This window comes from Ostrea edulis, chromosome 4 (genome assembly GCF_947568905.1).
Source record: "Ostrea edulis chromosome 4, xbOstEdul1.1, whole genome shotgun sequence".
Classification (NCBI taxonomy): domain Eukaryota; kingdom Metazoa; phylum Mollusca; class Bivalvia; order Ostreida; family Ostreidae; genus Ostrea; species Ostrea edulis.
In genome coordinates, this window is record NC_079167.1 from 32558359 (window position 1) to 32577745 (window position 19387).

Genomic DNA, 19387 nt, shown 5'->3' on the forward strand with positions numbered 1-19387 from the left:
ATGAGCACGGAAAGGATCCAATAGTAGCAGGCGTGTGCACCCGAGAGCTTCTGAACTCATTCACACCAAGAGTTTTCGGTCCACTCCGCTCCCCGTTATGGGGAGCGGCTAGAGCGGAGTGGTGCATTTACATGTGCTTCGTGGAATATCATGTGTAATACTTTCTATATATGATATACTGTTAATTCTAGTTCATAATATATATATTTATGTATATATTTCTTTCTTCTTTCTTTTTTATTTATTTATTAATTTTATTTTTTCTAAATAATACCTATAATCAGTGTGGGGAGAGAGAGAGAGAGAGAGAGAGAGAGAGAGAGAGAGAGAGAGAGAGAGAGAGAGCATAAAATCAAAATGAAATATCTAAAGTTAAAAGAGATCAGTGTATAGATTCAAAGTTTAAAATTGAAAAGCCACAAACTTAGTTCAGAACTTTGCATGGCGCTCAGAGTCGTGGTAGTGACAGTATACAATGTCATATCAACGTCTGTCCCGAGACTGGACCCCGAATTGTAATAAATGAATAAGATTCAAATGTCAGTTTCATTATATTGAAATTTTTATTCTTTCTTCTCTTCGTTTTTTTTTATCTCTCTCTCTCTCTCTCTCTCTCTCTTTCTTTTTAACATTGAAAATCCTGTAAAATGTTACTTACTTACTTAATCCTCTGGGTTCCCTGGGTTCCCTGGGGAACATAGGGACGAAACCACACTCTTCCAACGTACATGGTTCTGGGCGATCCTCTTTAGCTCAGCCCATGTCATTCCAGCAGCCTTCACTTCTTTGTTTACGCTTCTGCGCCAGGTCTGTCTGGGTCCTCCTACTTTTCTTTTGCCCTGCGGGTTCCATTCAAGGGCTTGTCTGGTGACGTTTGACGAGGACTTTCGAAAAGTGTGGCCAATCCAGCTCCACTTCCGTTTTCTGATTTCCAGGTCTATCAATATTGGAACTTGCTTGGTCTTATTCCAGAGTTCTGAATCTGGAATAACATCCAGCCATTTGATGTTAATGAGGCGTCGGAGTCATCTGTTGGTGAATGTCTGGAGCTTGTGGGTGTTTGTTTTCGTTGTTCGCCAAGTTTCAGTCAAAAAGAAGGACATATTTTAAATTGGTGTTAAAAATTCTTATTTAGTTATGGATTGAAAGGGCTGAGGAATTCCAGATTGGTCTGAGGACAATAAAGGCATGTCGGGCTTTGTTGATGCGACTCTTTCTGTCCTCTGTCCCGCCATCTTTGCTAAGCACACTACCGAGATAGACAACCTTGTCTGTTTCCTTGATGTCTTCCTGTCCAAGTTGAAGTGGGTTCTGTTGTCGGTTGTTTACTCTCATCACCTGTCTTTTTTTTTTTCTTCTTTTTTTTTTTTGTCTTTTTTTTTTTTTTTTTTGTTGATCTGGAGGCCTGTCTTTCCTGCTTCTTTTGCAACACGGCACAACTTATCTTGGGCATCTTGCTGCTTGTGGGAGAGAAGACTGATGCCATCAGCAAAGTCCAGGTCCTCCAACTGTTTAGTGGAGGTCTACTGGATTCATGTCTTCTGGCCTGCTGTGGATTGCCGCATTACCCAATCGATCACTATCAGGAAAATTGTCGGCGAGAGTAAGCAGCCTTGACGAACACGCGGTTCCTACAGAAAAAGGTTCCGTCAGCTTCTCATCATGTACGTCATGGCATGTGGCATCTTCGTAAAGTTGTTGGATAATGGAGACAAATTTGCATGGGAAGCCGTAGTGATGTATGAGTTTCCAGATGGCATCCCTGACAACTGCTTTCTGGAAATCAACAAAGACTGCACACAGGGGTGTCTGCCACTCCATAGACTGCTCTATGATTATTCTCATTGTGGCAATATGGTCGGTGCAGGATCTGTCTTGACGAAAGCCTGCCTGTTCTTCACGCAGAGTCTTGTCGAGGGCAGTCTTTAGTCTCTCCAACATGATCCCGGCTAGTACCTTCCCTGGAATGAATAATAGCATAATGCCCCTCCAGTAGTTGCATGATGAGAGATCTCCTTTTTTCGGCAGCTTTACAAAGTGTCCTTTCTTCCAGTCTTCTGGCACTGTTTCCTGCCCCCAGATCTTGTGTAGGAGGGAATTCCACATCTCCGTTGACGCTTGTCTGCTTTCAGTGCTCCAGGTGGTATTCCGTCGGGACCCGCTGCTTTGCTCAACTTGAGGGACTTAATAGCTTTGGTGACATTTGTCTTGGTTGGCGGGCCAGTATTGATGTCTAAAAGCTGGGTTGGTGGTGGAATATCTGGGGGGTGGTACTGGTCTGTTCAGTGTCTCTTTGAAGTGCTCTGCCCACCTTGCTCTCTGTTCTTTTTCTCCTGGGATTGTGTGTCCCTTCTTGTCTTTGACTGGACGTGTAAAATTGTTAAGTCGTACGTAAATTAGATCATCACGAAATTATCTCCCTTCCGTTGAACAGGATTTCAACCAATGAAATAAATTAGAATTTTCTCATTATACATTTTCTACCAATCACAAAGGAGAGGAAGTGTATTGCCCGAAGACTGTAAAATACTTCAACTATAAATGGTTGCACTACTCTATTAATTTTGCCTATAGGTTCTTACCAAAATTACTCACCTTTGACCTGACCCTGCTTCCTTAAAGTAAACTTCTCAGAAGTTTTACTTTCACATCATGTAGTACAATTCTTGATAGGCATTTTCATACCAAAAAATACATACACATCCGGCAAGGCATGAGAGTATTTACATTGAAGTCAAGCACGTGCTAAATCAGCTGGTCAAAAGCCAAAATACAAGCAAAGTTCCAGGAATTATTTTCTTTCGGCCATCCGTGAACCTCCACATAAATAGAGTGATGTAACCTGCAGAGCGAAGCTATAAATACGCCTTAAGCGGCCAAGTTACGAGCGTGGCTCGCATGCACGACCTTCCAGTCAGCAAATTCAACCACTTAGCCACTGCAACCGGTGTTATAGGATGTTTATTTATTTTATTTAGTAAAAACATCCTTTCTTATCACCTATTATCTCAATATTTGAAAGGCTGATTGGATGTCACAGTGCTTATATCTAGAGAAATACAATGCACTGAAACAGCACATGTTTCATACAGACAAAACACTATCAATGCAAACACAAAGCCATCCAACAAGACACTGAAGTTTCAAGCAGGTGTCTAACCCCCCCCCCCCCCCCCCCCTCATAAAATACAGTATCTGCCAAAATCAGACAGCTGAAACACAGATGTTCATCTTATGAAAATTATTAGCCCATTTCCGGATTGAAACGCCCAAATAGAAATGCCCCCTGCTTTGATTTTTAAAACAATTTATGGAATACTGTATATCTTGGCTCGAATTTTGTTAAGGCTATTTTTTCAGCGAACAGACGTGAGGTTGATCAGTGTTTTATCTCTGGATCACCAGCGCTCGGTCATTCCCTACATGTACCTGGCGAACGACACATTGCGACAAAACAGGTTTACGAAGCATTATCCGTCCTATACATAACAAATTTATATCAATAAATACTTCCCAAGGCAAGCAGTCATGAATCAGATTAGAAATATTATCAACTCTGGATAGAAGCATCATCACCGTAATTAAATAGCGTAAAGGAAAACAAACACATAAAAAGCAATATAACCTTGTCTAGATTTTTTACGATGATGAAATTTCGACACTATTTTTACACAATCAGATTTCATGTCCTTGAGTCTGTGTAACACACAGAGAGTTGCATTTACCACTGAGGTGGTGTTCTGGTTGAAACATGTGTACATACGTAGCACATCAATTAAACTGGCGGTCCCACGTGGTCATCACAGACGACAACGTTCTATCATTCCTGATTAAAATGCCTTCAGCTACGTGATACACATACCTTGTTTCACAATTATTAGAATAAAATCCATGCCACGCGACTAATAGTTTAGATATATCAATCCCAAATTCGTAAGAGGATGGCGGTGTTGCAAAAATGGCAGAATACAACACGCATTCCTTATGATTCTTTGATCGGAACTTTCTTTGTCGTGGAGTGTGTAATCGTCGGTCCCATCATCCTTGGAAATCTCCTCATCATCATCAGCTTGCTAAGATTTCATCGTCTTCGTAAACGCATTTACATTCTGATTGGAAACCTTGCGGTGTCGGATCTCCTCATTGGTCTCGTTTTCATTCCGTATGACCTCGTGTTTCTTTCAAATTTAGAACTTGCTCGTCAGAAGTATTTTTGCTTGATTCGCCACTCTTTGTCCGATATGCTTCTCGGGGCATCCGTTATGAATCTTTTTGCTATTTCGTTCGAGCGGTATATGGCTGTCGTGCATCCTCTTAAGCACACCGTGATATGTTCCTGGCAGGCTATATCGATAATTGTCGTAGCTTCTTGGCTCTTGTCGATACTTCTAGCCTCGCTTCCAATTCTCGGCTGGAACCAATGGGAAGATAACATTCCATGTGATATTGAATTGATCTGGACTAAAGCATACAAGAGTATAATGTTCATATACTTTGCTTCATCTTTGATTGTGAACTTTTTTATGTATGTCAAAGTTGTGCGAACTGCTTGGAGACAGTTCAAAACCTGCGACAAGCCGACCCGGGGACCCAGTGACCGCACTAGAATAACCAACCGGTCCTACAGAAAGACCAAGATCATGATTCTGCTGCTCGGGGCCTTCGCTATCTGTTGGGGTCCCTATCTGCTCCTCGTTATATTCGATGCATTATTCCTGGAAGACAGTAACACAGTGGCAACCGTCCGGAAATTTCTGTCAGTGATGGGTTTGGTAAACTCGGGACTCAATTGGATAATTTTTGGACTGAAAAACAAAGATTTCCGGAAAGCCTTCGCTTATCTGCTACGATGTGGAATTGGTGTGAGCGAAGACAGTCTGGCGGTATCTAGTTCAAACACACCAGTTTAATCCTGTTTAAACATTTCAATTTATAGACGGCTCGTATTTTGGTATGGTGCAGTGCGATTTGGATGTGAATTCCTTCTTTGATTACAACTGCAATACTGAAAATACTGGACAGGTGTATTTTGCAACTTGACTGAGTGTAGCTCGCGTTAAGATGTCTGTCCGTTGTACGTCATCATACAACGTCAGTTCCTTGTACAGTTCCACCATATACGTGAGGAAAAGGGTCATATATGGCGCCCATTTTGAGAAGTCCTCGTGGACAATTTAATGTAGGTCATTATCTAATAACCCAGATCATGTCCATCTCAAAAGAAGTGCCAATTTTAACACGTGACATAGTCGAAGGTCACTGGAAGGTCGCAAAGTAGAATAAAAGTTTTAAAATGTCACTTTTGACCAAAAATTTGAAACATTTATTGCTTCTGAAAATACAGAACACACGCTTGCCTACCTCTCAAACTACATGTAATATACACCAACATCAACTGCAGCTTAGGTGTAATAAAGTTAATAGGCAAACTATGAAAGCAAAATATATGTGAAATTGTAAACAACATATACTAATATGCCGTTTTCTTCTGAAACCATAAATGTGCTAAAATCTATGACAATCTAGTGACTTTAAACGCTTAACATTCATGATCACGATTATATATTTTTACTATTATATTGACATTAAAAGCTTTTACGGTTTTAGGTCCGTTTTGAGATTTAAGTGAAAGTGGGGGCCGCATAGGGCCCTTATCCTACCTTACCCTTTGTTGGACAATGATTTCAACCTTTGAACTGAACTTCAGAACTTCTACGCGATGGTTGCGAGATGCGACGATGTTCTATAATGATGTCGTTAAAATATGTGTAACTTTGAGAAAAATAAATAAGGTAATTATGTTTATTTTAATGAATTAGAGAGAATGGTCTTTTGTCACTGTTTAGTAAATTGTTTAGCTTACTCTTCGCCATTGAATTAGCAATTGCATTAGAAGTAAGTATCTGAGAGATCCGTCCTTAATAAAGGTTCGGCATTATTGTATGCACACAATATGTTTTAGTATATGACAGGATTTCGTAGTTTTCTGTCTGTAGGTGACTGCCATCATTGAAGTAATTAGCCTTTTCAGCAACAAATAGCGGCAAATAAATACTAATACTGGTCTGTATTGTTGCTGTTCGCTTACTGACAGAAGCATGCTTTTAATTGGACTGGTCGTCTAACAGATGTGGAGCTCCCAGTAAGGAGAATCACAGCACCGCCAGGCTTATTACTCAGGGGGATCATCACGGGCCTAAAATATGAAAATATCGATAGAATGAAACTCATTAGAAAAAATTCCCGACAAAGGAGCCTCTAAAGAGAACGTGAATTTCAGAGGCCTGATTGGACGGAAATATTATTCAAATTGTCAGGAACAGACCCCAAATCAAAATTACAATACTGAGGTCTTCTTCTCTATCTGTCATTAGCCTTGAGCTTTCCTGATTCTGATAGAACACCAAAATTCGGACGTCGGAGTGATGTCGTAAAACAATGGCTTATGTGACGACATGGCTGAGCATCACGGTCTTAATGTGGGGCACTATCTGGGACGCAGCAGGTATGATCATTTCTGTCGTCTTTTTATTATTATTATTATTATTATTTTATTCTGTCACCATAGTTTTCCCCAATCTTGTTAAATTCTAAATTCGTCCAATGAAAATTCTTATCTTGTGCGGTGTTCCAAGTTCGAAGTATTCCATTTATACCAAGGAAATTGTTCAGTCTTGTTTGCATATATGATATTATATATTGTATGCATGGAGTTTTATGTTTGAAATTCAAACTTTACAACAATTTGTACCCACCCGATAACGATATGCATCCTGATACTTCAAAAACAGTTGTGTTTTCACGTTTTTGAAAATATTAGCAGCAAAATCATTTGTACTTTTTTTAAATTGGATAGACACTCTTGTCATTTTGAAAAGTTTAGGTAAATTGTTACTTCTTTTTACTTAATTTGGGTTTATTAATCAAATCTGAAGAATTTTATTCAAATGACGTTCAATCTAAGTTATTTATTTACGTATCGTATTCTTAAGAAATAAATTTTTGAAAATACCAGAGAGTCTGAACTGTAAAGCTTTCAAAAACTGAAATTCATTTTGTATATTCTAATTTCATTTCTGTCGGAATTCCCAGTCATTAAAATAGACGTACTATATTTATCAATATTCATACGCACATTGTGCACATCTACATCGCATTCATGAGGAAATGACCGTCATTACGGTAATGAAAACACATTGGCAATGTAAATATTAGCGTGTGAACTCTGTGTCCGGAGAGAACACGTCATCTATCGTAGCTTTCCTTAACAGACTACTCTAGAATATCAATTGTGCTGAAGGTAAATGTTTTCATTAATGTTTAAGGAGAATGATTAACAATATCAATTGTACCTACTAGTATTTAAAAATGTTGAGCACAATTTGTTATAGTACATGGATTCTTGTTGTTCGATTTGTCTGGGGTTGTTTTGTCGCGTTTGTGTGTTAATATTTTGCATTTTTGCAATACATCAACCTCAAGACAATCAAAAGGCATACTTGTACTTGAATTTAAACCATTATCCTGTGAACACTATGTATTAAAATATTTGCAATTCACTTTTTTTAACAAAACATTCTCGATAACAACATTTTACAAGAAATTAAGACAGTGTGGCCGACTGGCGTGGAAACATCACGACTCCATTGAATTTGAGATGGTCATATTTACTACATTAAAGTTAACTCTTTCTTTACCGTGTCTGTCAATTCCAGGGATGCATATCTTTCAGAGTTTTTACAAATGAAGTACTTATGATATCCATCACTGTTTAGGGAATTCTGTGTAATTTCTCTTAAAATTGAATTACTTTGTTCAATTAAGTATATTGCATTTTTGATGATTACACACAGATCCGCGACATGGCGTTAATTTGATATATGAATATTTCAATTTAGTATTTCAAATAAATTGTCAAATACTGTCAAATTCGAAATCAGCAAATCGCAATATATTGCGTTCAGCTCTCAAAACAATACACAGTTACTGAAATAGTGATAACATTCACTATTCAAGAAACAATGGGCGCCTTATCCTTCGAAGATTTTTTTTTTTACCTATCTTTTACAGCCATTCCTTGCATCTCAGTGTATCTCCGTGTTTTTGTAAAGTCGTTGTTAACAGTTTATTTGTTCTAATGATGCTTGGACATGACGGATCCAATTAAAACAAATATATGACTTCCTACGATAGGAAACCGCTCGTCAATAAAACGAAAATCACCTTTCTAGGCGATTTTCCGCCTTAGTACTCTCGACCATCATTTGTCGTGATTAAATCGGACCATTTCCCTGTTCTAAATATGAGCAGACTAGCTGTAAATTAAAAGGTAGAAGTGGTAATTTGTATTGATTTGAATTATTCCCTTTGAGACGGAGAGAGAGAGAGAGAGAGAGAGAGAGAGAGAGAGAGAGAGAGAGATGAAATATACATTCCAGGGGCAGGAATTGTTTTGAAGTAGGATTGCTAACATTCTTTCAATTTTGAAAATGAACTGCGTCGTTTAATACGCCGGCACACTCTATGGGCGCTTCATGAAAAGAATGCTAGCGTGGAGTGTTGCTGTTCATACCATCAAGTATTTTCAAATATGAAATTTATTTTTTATATTTATACATTTTACTTTTATTCCTGTCAGAATTCCTAGCCGTTCAAATAGTCATACTATATTAATCAAGATTCATGCGAACACTGTTCACATTCATCAGGAAATGACTACCATTTCAATTTGTAGAGATATCGACGGCAAAAATATAAAGGATTATAAATCTTAAATTATTCATAATCAAAAATGAAACAAATAAAAACAGAAAGGTTTCCATATCTGTACAATGAGAGGAAACAAGCACATCACGTAACGAAAGTGACTTCCGGAGGACCATTTTCCATGTATATTTTAAACAAAACATCCCCCCCCCCAAAAAAAAAATCATCACATGATTATAATTTTCCTTCAATGTTGATGAAATAAACAACATTAATTTTAGAGGTATCGGTTGTTGATGTCATCATTCTAATCTTATGACGAGCTATTTCAGATAAACGAAAATTTTATCTCAAAATAAAATAAAAATTTTCGAAAATTATGTATTTTTATATAAAGGATACTAGTCTTGTCTAAAGATTGTCATATCTCTGTAAAACATGATCAAAGAATTATTCTAAATTTATAAGAAGACAGTGTGCACATTTCTGAGATTGAATTGAATTCAGGGGATATTTTTTTTTAATTAATGAAGTATATAAGGAAAATGTTCTTTGGGGGAATCATTTGTGTCCAAGTAATGTACAATCTAATTACGATATAGTAGTGTAGCGATCGTAGGTGAGCAGACCAAAGGATCTAATTTTAAGGTGTATGTTCTGAGTGATCCTGACCTTTACAAAATGACTTTGAGTGACCTGTGTCTGAAAGCCATTTACCTATTACTTATTTGTGTGAATACCTGTTCAAAAATTGTTGAAATAAAACACTTCTTACTTATATAAGTTATATGTTCTGAGTGACCTTGACTTTTCCAAAATGACCTTGGTCCAAAAGTCTCTGCCTCAAGGAATATTTGTGTTAAATTATTATCAATGTCTGATGAAAGGTTTAGGAGATGGGAACTTTATATTAAAAACTGTTGAAATAAAGAACTTTTATATGTTTTGAATGACCTTGATTTTTCCAAAATGACCTTGAAAGGCCTTGGTCCCAAAGTCCTTGTCTCAATTTGTGATCAATTAAATCAAATTTGATGATAGGCTTAGAAGATGTGAGCACGGACGGACGGACAGACTGCAACTATATGCTCCTCCGATCTTTTCGAGGAGCATAAAAAACGTAAAAGGAAACAGTCTTCCAATGGGATTTCCCCTTATAATAATAATATCTATACGGGGCCAAACTTTCTCACAAATCCACACTTACTTTTTGTACCAAGAGTGTCATTGTCTGTCCGCAGAATCTACAACACTATGCGCACAGTGCAACTCCAAACACGACAAGGATTGTGAGAGCGACCCGCCCAGCGCTTCCGACTGTCTGGAAAGGACGAGTAAAAGAAATGGCTGTCTGATTACCAGAATATACAGCGACGGTAAGAACATGAAAAAATAAAACGGTGTAACTTAGAGTGCATCGCGGACAGTAGATTGGGCACTTCTGCTGCCTTGCTTATGAACTAGCTTTACATGTACTAGTGACATGGTAGTTTCTATCTTAACGCAAGCAACGGCAAGTGTTTTCAGACCGCTGCACGGTACATCTTGAGTTTAATAAAAACGAAACATGACACTACGATACAATAGATATAGGCCGTCTCCACATATTAATTAACAAAATTCTGTTTAATTATCGCTAGTTTTGTTTTGAACATCAAAAAAGAGGTGGTGGATCAGGCGTCTGTGTAAAAAAATAAAATAATTCTGTCCATTTCTCTGGAGTAAAATTTTGAAAGTTTCTCTGGCTTACAATTAAGTCAAGTTGTAGAATGAAATCTGTTAATCTGAATTCCAGCAAAACCAGTTATCGACTGAAAATTCCATAAACCATCGTTGCAAACCACGGCTGAAATGGAGAGGAGCGTACATTTCAGCCGTAGCTTGCGACGATGTCCATATACTAGCATAGTAGCAAATGACATCACTGAGAAACGTGCAGCAATCGTAACTACTCGGCTATTTCCGTAACCGCAAATGAACGGAAATTACCGGTTACGGAAAAGGACGAGCACGTGATCCGATTGAAACGTGCAACTGTGCAAAAGTTCTTCAGAATAGATTCCACTGTCTTTCTCTTTAAAATTTAGGCCACACCATTGTGACATCAATGTCACCCAAATGCCAGTTGTGGTCGAAATAATTACAATTTTTCTATTAATATGATTAAATAATCTCACTGATTTGAAGAGAAAATGAGCTTTTAAGCTTATGAATTTTAAGATAATCTTAAAACATTATCCAGATCCTTTAGGTCTAGATCATATGAAAATTTCAACATGGTTACTCTTGCTGATTAAGAAACGTGAAACGGCCAAATGGCCCTTGTACACTTGTGTTGGTAAATTAGGGTGATGCAAGGACTTCGAGAGGGACGATATACTAAGTTCTTAGAGTTCCGTGTATTTACATCTAAATTTCAGCAAACATGCAAGCTAGTTAAGGAGCACCACTCCGAGATAAAAAAAACGTTATTGTGTATGGAACTTGTCTTTAGGGACATAAATCTCCATTTTACGATTCACATAGATAGACTCGGAGACGAATTGATATGGAACCAGCACGAAAAACGTAGCTCACATAAAAACATTTAGCATATTGGTGACGAAACAAAATTTCTCCTCGCAAATGCAAATAGTCTTTTGTGCGTGTTATCACTGTGGACAATGCTTGAGAGAAAAAAAGTCCCCAATCTTTGGATCTACCATGACAGGTTCGTAACAGTAATTACCCGTGCACGTAGCTACAATGTAGATGTAAACTTTTATTTCATTGGTGTTTTAAAAACTTTCATTCACTCAATCATCAGCGGATTGATACGAGTGTGCAGTGGACATGTTTTAGGAGCACTCGATCATTAGCGGAGTGATACGAGTGTGCGGTGGTCATTCGGTAGGTGCACTCAATCATTAGCGGAGTCCACAAGTGTGCAGGGGCCATTAAATCCCAGGTCATCGAATTCACAACGAAGCAACAATTATGCCTTTAACGCTGCTAGATTGAACTTGTATAAATGTGGAAGGATACATCAAACTAATTGAATTTAATAATCTCATTCATTTGCCGAAGACGAAGTAAAAGCAGGAGTCATTTAGTTAGTGCACTCGGTCAGTAAACAGTCACATTTCATTTTCTGATGATAATAACTTCTGGGTCCACGAGATAAACGTACGAAACAGTATTCTGAATCCAATATTTCTTTATGATTACATATTTATTGAACATATTCCAGGACAACAGAAGGCGTTCATTCGAAGCTGTTCCACTCTTGACCAAAATGTTCCAAGAGAAGGTTGTGTCAACGACACCTTGACGGGCAACAAGCAGAGAAAATGTTACGTCTTGTGTTTTGAGGACGGCTGTAACAAATCTGACGTCATTTCCGGATATTCGTTACTTGTAATTGTAATGGTAGTGCTGTTATCTTTATTTGTATCGTGACTAATCAGTGGACATGATTTATTGGGGGATATATGTTAACCGATAAGGGTGAAGACAAAAATTTGTTTCATATTTGATTTTCTTAGCCACAATTAACCAAAGTTAACTATACCATATTCAAAAATTCATAATGCAATAAAAAGTGTTTTGTGTACATGCTATTGCGCGGAGTATTTTGACTGGGTTTAAGCATTTGTCTTGCCAAGTTACAAGTCTTTCAGGCAATGTCGACATTATTTGATAGGTCGTGTAGATCTCTTTTGCCTCATGGTTCAGACCGACGGTCTGGCCCCGCCCCCGCCACTCCTTGACTACTCGATTAGGTTCAGACGTTGTTGGCGCAGAGAAATTTCTTTCAAAAAAGCTACATCGGTGTTAATTTGTAGAGATATCAAGAAATTAAGGTATGCTGCAACTTTTCATTAATCCGGTATCATCAGTACTTACCGGTATCGCCTACAAGGGAACTCGCGTTACCTCCTGTCGATTTTTATAATAAGCGTTTTCAGGTTTGTCAAGGAAACGTTGATGGTTAACGCCCAATGACTTCAGGTACTGCAGTATTACAGTTCTGAGATCACGTGATTCATTTATTAATATACCAGACATCACAGTCATGTTTGTATCGTCACAGTCACTAATGTTGAGTCTACAATAATCCTTAGCTTAGTTTTCATTTTCATAAATGTCTAGGTTGCTTAAATTACTGGGGACCAAAAAAAATGAAAACGGAGTATTTCTGCAAAACCAATTGATTATACCGATTATGCAAATTACCCCCATGCTTCCATCATTTTTATGCCACCGTAATGCAGACAAACTAGACATTTATTCCTTAAATTATATCAGTTCACTTAATCGTCCCTGTGTGGGAGATAAATATAAGTGAAAACGATTTTTAGTCACATAATTACTTCCTCTTTGTTTCTTGACGAGTTACAATAATTGCGTTTGGCAAATTTAGGATATTACGTTTTGAGAGGAAAGTAAACATTGGTGGTTTTGACTGGAAGCTACAAAGGATTTAGCTGAAATGAAAAATTTGCATGTAAAAATGAGTCTGGAAACTCATATATTATGCATATATGAACATATTTACAACCACACTAGGAATATGAATCAATGTAAATGGACCGAGGTACGCGGCGGAGGAACAAGCTGTCTTATCGGACTTGGGACTAAGAAAACATGAACTAGGAAGAATTACTTTAGCATGCTAACACTGATGTCTCCCCTTCCATTTTCCATAGTTTTTAAATGCATTTTTATAGTTCATCTTTAAATTGGAAAATTAAGACATGTGGTACATAACAGTCACCAAAATGTATATGTGCTTCGACCATATAGTAAATTAAACTTACCAACATACCAAATATCAAAGGCCTGTATCAAAAGACAAAAGGTTATGGTTTGGACAAAACAGTTTCCCAAAATTCTATTATTTGATCTTTACATAATAGGTCAAGGTCATAGATAAATGGCACGCAACACTGTCTTGTTATGGTATACCCACATACCAAATATCAAAGGCCTAGATGTAAAAAGATATAACAAAGTTATGGTCCAGACAACGAAAATGTCCGAAAAAGCTATTATTTGACCTTTACATAAAACGTCAAGGTCAAAGGCCATACAAATTGCACGCAATACACTGTCTTATCATGGTATACCAACATACCAAATGCCTATGTCAAAAGACAATAAAGGTATGGTCCAGAAAAAAAATGCCCAAAATATTCTACCATTTAACCTTTACATAAAAGGTCATAAAAATGGCACACGACACACTGTCTTATCATGGTATACCCACATACCAAATATCGAAGGCCTATGTCAAAAAGACAAAAAAGTTATAATCCGGACAAACTTTGTACGAGAAGCAGAAAAAGAAGAATTCACACTAAAACAAAATGACCCCCTTCTGGGAAGGGGAGACATAATTAACAAACACCAAAGGATTTCTCTTGCTGTGGTTTCCAAATTGAGGAAAGTGATGCCATTTGTCAATAACTTTACAATATAATTTCACATTTACGATTTATTTATATCTAACATGGATTAAGTCGTTTGTGTGATCTGTCTCCGATTTTTCCTTCGTAATATGGGTCATACCTATACGGACAAGAAAGTGTATATGAAGTATTGCATTCTGCTTGAACATTTTAGCAAGGAAAATAATTCCATACGTTCTGTATATACTGATTTTGACTACGGATAACTCCGTTAACCTGATCAAGATAAAGGGCTCACGGCGGGTGTGACCGGTTGACATGGAATGCTTACTCCTCCTATAAGCACGTGACCTCACCTGTGGTGTTTCCACGGATCCGTGTTTGCCTTACTCTTAATTTTGTATTCTTTCTAGGGTTTATGAGACTGGTCACTGTTTGTTATCTTTACCTTTTCACATAACGTAAATATGAATTCTTGCATGAGGACTACTTTTTCCTTCCATCGATTTGCATGCGCAATAGATGATGTGATCAGTTAGACCAAACGACCAATCAAAAAAAGCGATAGCAATCCGCTAAGAAAAGCAACCTTGTTTTTATTGTTAACCGCCAGGTCTACTGGTTCATCTTCATCGCATATCATGACGTCATGTCTACAATGTTGTTTAGTGCTGCATGCATTTTCTAAGATCCTATCGTCGATGGAGGATAAATGTGGACTCGAGACTCTAGTAAGCAAAATTGTGCCAAGCATTCAATAGAAACAAAGTTGAGCAACGAAAATCATCGAATAAATGTATCGCGTGATATTACTCGCCTTCGTGAACATTGAGAGGAATGCTCTAAAGGTTAGGTGAGTAGAAATGGACCAAGATTCGGGTATATGAGATGGTAAAAAGCAGTCTGGGAATGTAGGTAACATCTAGTACAATAGACTCTTCAAGTGGACACCAGGTTTAACTGGTCCAGGACTGCTTTTACTGAGATTTACAAAGCGAAAATATCTTCGTACTTTCATTTTCAGTTAGCTTGACCGTGTGAGCAACATGGCTCCCGATTTTGCAGCATGAAACTTCATTTGATTAACCTATATTTTCTATACACTACATATGTCAATTTGAAAGTTTCGGTGGAGGGTAAGCTTAGACCTAGACTTTGATATATGCGATAATTATGACTTGAACGGGGCATTAAAAAAGAAGTATTTGTTTCACATTTAATTTGAACAATGATCTTCACTCCTGATTTGCAACTACATGTATACAGAGTCCAAATAAATGTGAAGATAGCGATATGTTTAATACTATATATAGTAATCTAACAACAATGGTATAACACGTTTACAATGCGTATACGGACCAGGCTGTTCTTGGATTCCTGTGACTGGTAGTAAGATTTAGAACACCCGACATTCTCTCTCTCACTCACTCCACAATTTCTCAGACTAAAGTCAGGTCCTGAATCAGTACTTGTCCGGGTATGCCTTCTCTGGATTACGACTCAGTCCGTAGTTCAGAGTGTCGCCGGCGAAACGTGCATATAGTCTTTCACGCTTCTCGATTTCGGCTTTTATCTTTTCATCCTCGTAATTAAAATAGTCTCCAGCATCTGGATTTGGGTATTCTGTGAGAGATTTTTCCTGAAATTTGCAGAATGTTGAGATAATTCTTGTGATCTCTGTAAAATCGTAAACAAATAATGATGAAGAAGAATAATGGTGAAGTTCCGGCATATGGAGTGCCAAACTAACGTAAACTCAAATAATTGAACATATCTTTAATTATTTGAAGATATTATCAATTCATTTAATGCGTCCAACAATTCAATTAAAGATATATTCAAACAATTAATGGTATCTACAATTCTGAATTATTGTGCGCATCGATTGAATTATTGATAGCAGTGGTTATTCTGCTGAATTTAGGAGCGCTTTAATTGAATTGTTTCTCTTTTCAATACAGTTGTAGCGCGCATCAATTGAATTGATGCGCGCATTAATTGAATTAATGATATCATTAATTCAATTGATGTGCGCAATAAGTCTTTTAAAGAGAGCAACTATATGATATTGGAGATATCTTCAATTCAACATATCCACAATTGAATTAATGATCTCTTTGCCATTTTTTAAATAATTGATGCGCGCATTAATTTCTCATACGGACGCGTTGTATAAAATTAGAAGATATCTTCAATGGAATTAAAGAGATCATTAAATCATTATACCGAGTCCCAAATCATATTTTGCGAGCAATACTTCCACCACATTGATGCAGTGTTCTCATCAATTGAATTGATGAGAGCAATAATTGAATTGATTGATTGATTCTATATTGTTTAACGTCCTTCTCGAGAATCTTTCACTGATATGAAGACGTCGCCATTGCCGGCGAAGGGCTGCACAATTTAGGCCTATGCTCGGAGCTTACGGCCTTTGAGCAAGGACGGATCTTTCTCGTGCCACACCTTCTGTGACACAGGACCTCGGTTTTTGCGGTCTCATCCGAAGGACCGCCCCATTTAGTCGCTTCTTACGATAGGCAAGGGGTACTGAAGACCTATTTTAACACGAATCCCCGGGACTCATTGAATTGATGGACGCATTAAATCAATTATTGCTCTCATCAATTGAAATAATGCGCCCGCCAAAGCAAATATTGTGCGCAATAATTGAATTGGTGATATCTTCAAATAATTAAAGATATCTTCAATTATTTGACTTTATGCTAATTTAGCGCTCCATACTGGCGGAAACCGTAACCGGAAGTACGTGTTTACACATACCAGTGATGTTGCCAGGTTAGCTATCTGGTTCTGAACATCCATTTTCCAGTTCTGTAAAAGAGAAACAAATTAGGTAGACCTTATTTTCATTTATATAAGTGCAAAGTCAGATAAGAGTTCCTAACCTAACATGTTCAATGTTGCATAATTGTACACATGACGCCAGCAATGCATTATTTATGTCTCTAGACAAAACTTTCTATGTAACTAAGCAGAACAAAACATAAAAGAGTGAAAGGGTAATAAAATACTGAAGAAAATCAATATCATACATGTACTAGCTGCTAATATCTTGCTATATGTGCGTATACACAGCAAATTGAGGGCAACTATATACTGTGTTTAGACTTTTTTTTCTACACGTGAAACCTACTAATACCCTGTACGTAATAAAGCTTTTCTTTTAAACATATACTTTACAGTTTAGTTTTTAAATGAATGGGAAAAAATCAAACTCTTTGTAACATGGCAGAATGATAGATTTGATATGACGTCAGATGTAGGTGCCCTTAACTGACCTCAAACAACTCTCTCTTTTCCATACTCCACTCGTGGGGGAGCGTCCATTCCTCGGGGTGTGAGCTGTTCTTATTCAGTCCACTGATAGCGGGAAGGTCTACGCTACTGGCACTGTCCGAAATATCCGAATGGTCTTTGTTGGCCATACTATTTCACAATGTAAGTAACGTTGGACACGATACACTTCTCTTTTCCGATTTGTATCCCGGAATGCGGTCCACGATCGCTTGTTGTAAGAGGAGCCGACAGACTAACAGACAAACTGCTACAAGTCTCGACACCTTAAACTGACAATGCACTGGTGCAGTGGCGATCCTTCTGTTAATCAGTTTTCATTTTATCTCCAAACAAGGCGTTTAATAGGTATAAGAATTAAGTTGTTAAGAGACTACCTCCACCACGATAAGCCGGGGTTATCGGATTTATGAATTACGGTTCGGGTCCAATAAATACTTATTGACAGGGGGTTTTAAATTATGCATGTGCACTGGGGCCGAACACAGAGAACCTAGCAACTTGTCTTTGAATTGGTCTCAGACTTTCGATATTCTGCATACATACGTACAGCTTATCCAAGTCTTCATACCTTATCTAATCATCCATTTAAAAAAAACACAATGTAAAATATAAATGAGCTAGCTATTTGGGTGCTCACGTCAGCGATACGTGGTACCTAGTAAACGTTACTAATATATCTACCTCTACAAAGCGCCAAACTTCACTGACTTGCAAGGCTTATCCTTGGATTGTCCCCAAAAGATTTTGTTTTTTGTAATAAATTTACACTTGATCATATTACCTTTAATTGGGTATATAGGCATTACTATGTAAGGACACCTGAAATAAAATGTGTGTGGACACCTGCTGATTAAGTAAAATATGAGAAGGTCCTTGTGAGCTGCTGGACTTCACTTAGAGCTGTGCAAAGCTTTATCGCTGTACTACTTTCCCAGTTTTTGCTTTCGTGTGATTGCATAAAACTGAATTACATTTTTGACACTTAATGTATGTATGAATTTGACAGTACGTCTAATATGCATTCTTACTTGAATCAAAATTGTATAACTTGTATGTATACTCCTTAATTAGATTTCAGTGTTTTTTTGGCACTGTCACAACTCTATCTACTTAAGTCGAATGCTGCTTGAGATAAGGGATCATTGCTCCGTTGATTAGCTCTTAAAATGTAAATCCAGTTTTTAACTCTGTCCGCGATTCACGAGTTGGTCCCTTGTCGTGTAGCTGTCTGCCGTCATTAACTTTTCACATCTGTGTCTTCTTGAGAAATGCAAAACTAAATGTAACCAAGAGAACGAGAGAGATGTGAAAGGTCGGAGAAAAGGTATTGATCCGGACGCACAATATTGTAGGTGTCCCAAGAATTTTAGAAAACTCTCTCAAAAACAGCAAGGCCATATATATTTTTTTTTCAAAATTAATGATAGTTTGCAGACATCCTATTGCAGTGTGGATTCCGATTTGTCCAGAGAGTGGACCGGGGAGGCCTCAATCAGAGCCGAAGTCATATATATATGTGTATAATTTAGGTAAAATCTAACATTGAATCAGGTTCAGACCAATACGTTTTTAAGACATTGAAAATTAGCTGAAAATGAAGTTTTTAAAGACATTCTCATAACTCATTTGTAGAACATCATTTAAACGTGATATATATTCTAACATAATTCGATTTATTCTAACATAATTCGGACTTTTAGTCAAATGTATGATAATCATTTTATATATTAAAATTCGTGAACTTTTAAAGAGGAATGATAAAACAGCGTCATAATATATGGTTTCCTTTTGAAATTTGAATAAAAATAAAGACACCAGCAATACATGTATATTCCTTTTAATTGCCTAGCTGGGTAGCTCAGTAGGTTAACATGTCAACTGCTGATCCGTAGTTCATGTGTTCAAATCTAGCAGGGGTTTTAATTTTTCCAGATTATTTCTACTACTTAAAACTGCATATTTTAAATAAA

General features: G+C 37.4%; 4 protein-coding genes across 4 annotated transcripts; 2 read left to right on the plus strand and 2 right to left on the minus strand.

Annotated features, from left to right (window-relative positions):
- Positions 1–1512: 1512 nt before the first annotated feature.
- LOC130053785 (uncharacterized) lies at positions 1513–2106 on the minus strand. Its single transcript, XM_056161354.1, has one exon. The coding sequence runs from the start codon at positions 2104–2106 to the stop codon at positions 1513–1515; it is 594 nt and encodes a 197-aa protein (XP_056017329.1).
- Positions 2107–3620: 1514 nt separating this feature from the next.
- On the plus strand, positions 3621–5820 carry LOC125669876 (tyramine/octopamine receptor-like). The gene has a single exon (XM_048904715.2). The coding sequence runs from the start codon at positions 3942–3944 to the stop codon at positions 4908–4910; it is 969 nt and encodes a 322-aa protein (XP_048760672.2). The 5' UTR covers positions 3621–3941; the 3' UTR covers positions 4911–5820.
- A 415-nt stretch (positions 5821–6235) lies between these two features.
- Positions 6236–12298, plus strand: LOC125669885 (uncharacterized). The gene is made up of 3 exons (XM_048904724.2): positions 6236–6505; positions 9948–10082; positions 11936–12298. The coding sequence occupies exons 1-3, from the start codon at positions 6439–6441 to the stop codon at positions 12142–12144; spliced, it is 411 nt and encodes a 136-aa protein (XP_048760681.2). The 5' UTR covers positions 6236–6438; the 3' UTR covers positions 12145–12298.
- A 3078-nt stretch (positions 12299–15376) lies between these two features.
- Positions 15377–17983, minus strand: LOC125669886 (uncharacterized). Its single transcript, XM_048904725.2, has 3 exons — positions 17399–17983; positions 16881–16931; positions 15377–15735 (listed from the first exon to the last, which is right to left on the minus strand). Exons 1-3 carry the CDS (start codon positions 17543–17545, stop codon positions 15559–15561), a joined length of 375 nt encoding a protein of 124 aa, XP_048760682.1. The 5' UTR covers positions 17546–17983; the 3' UTR covers positions 15377–15558.
- Positions 17984–19387: the final 1404 nt, after the last annotated feature.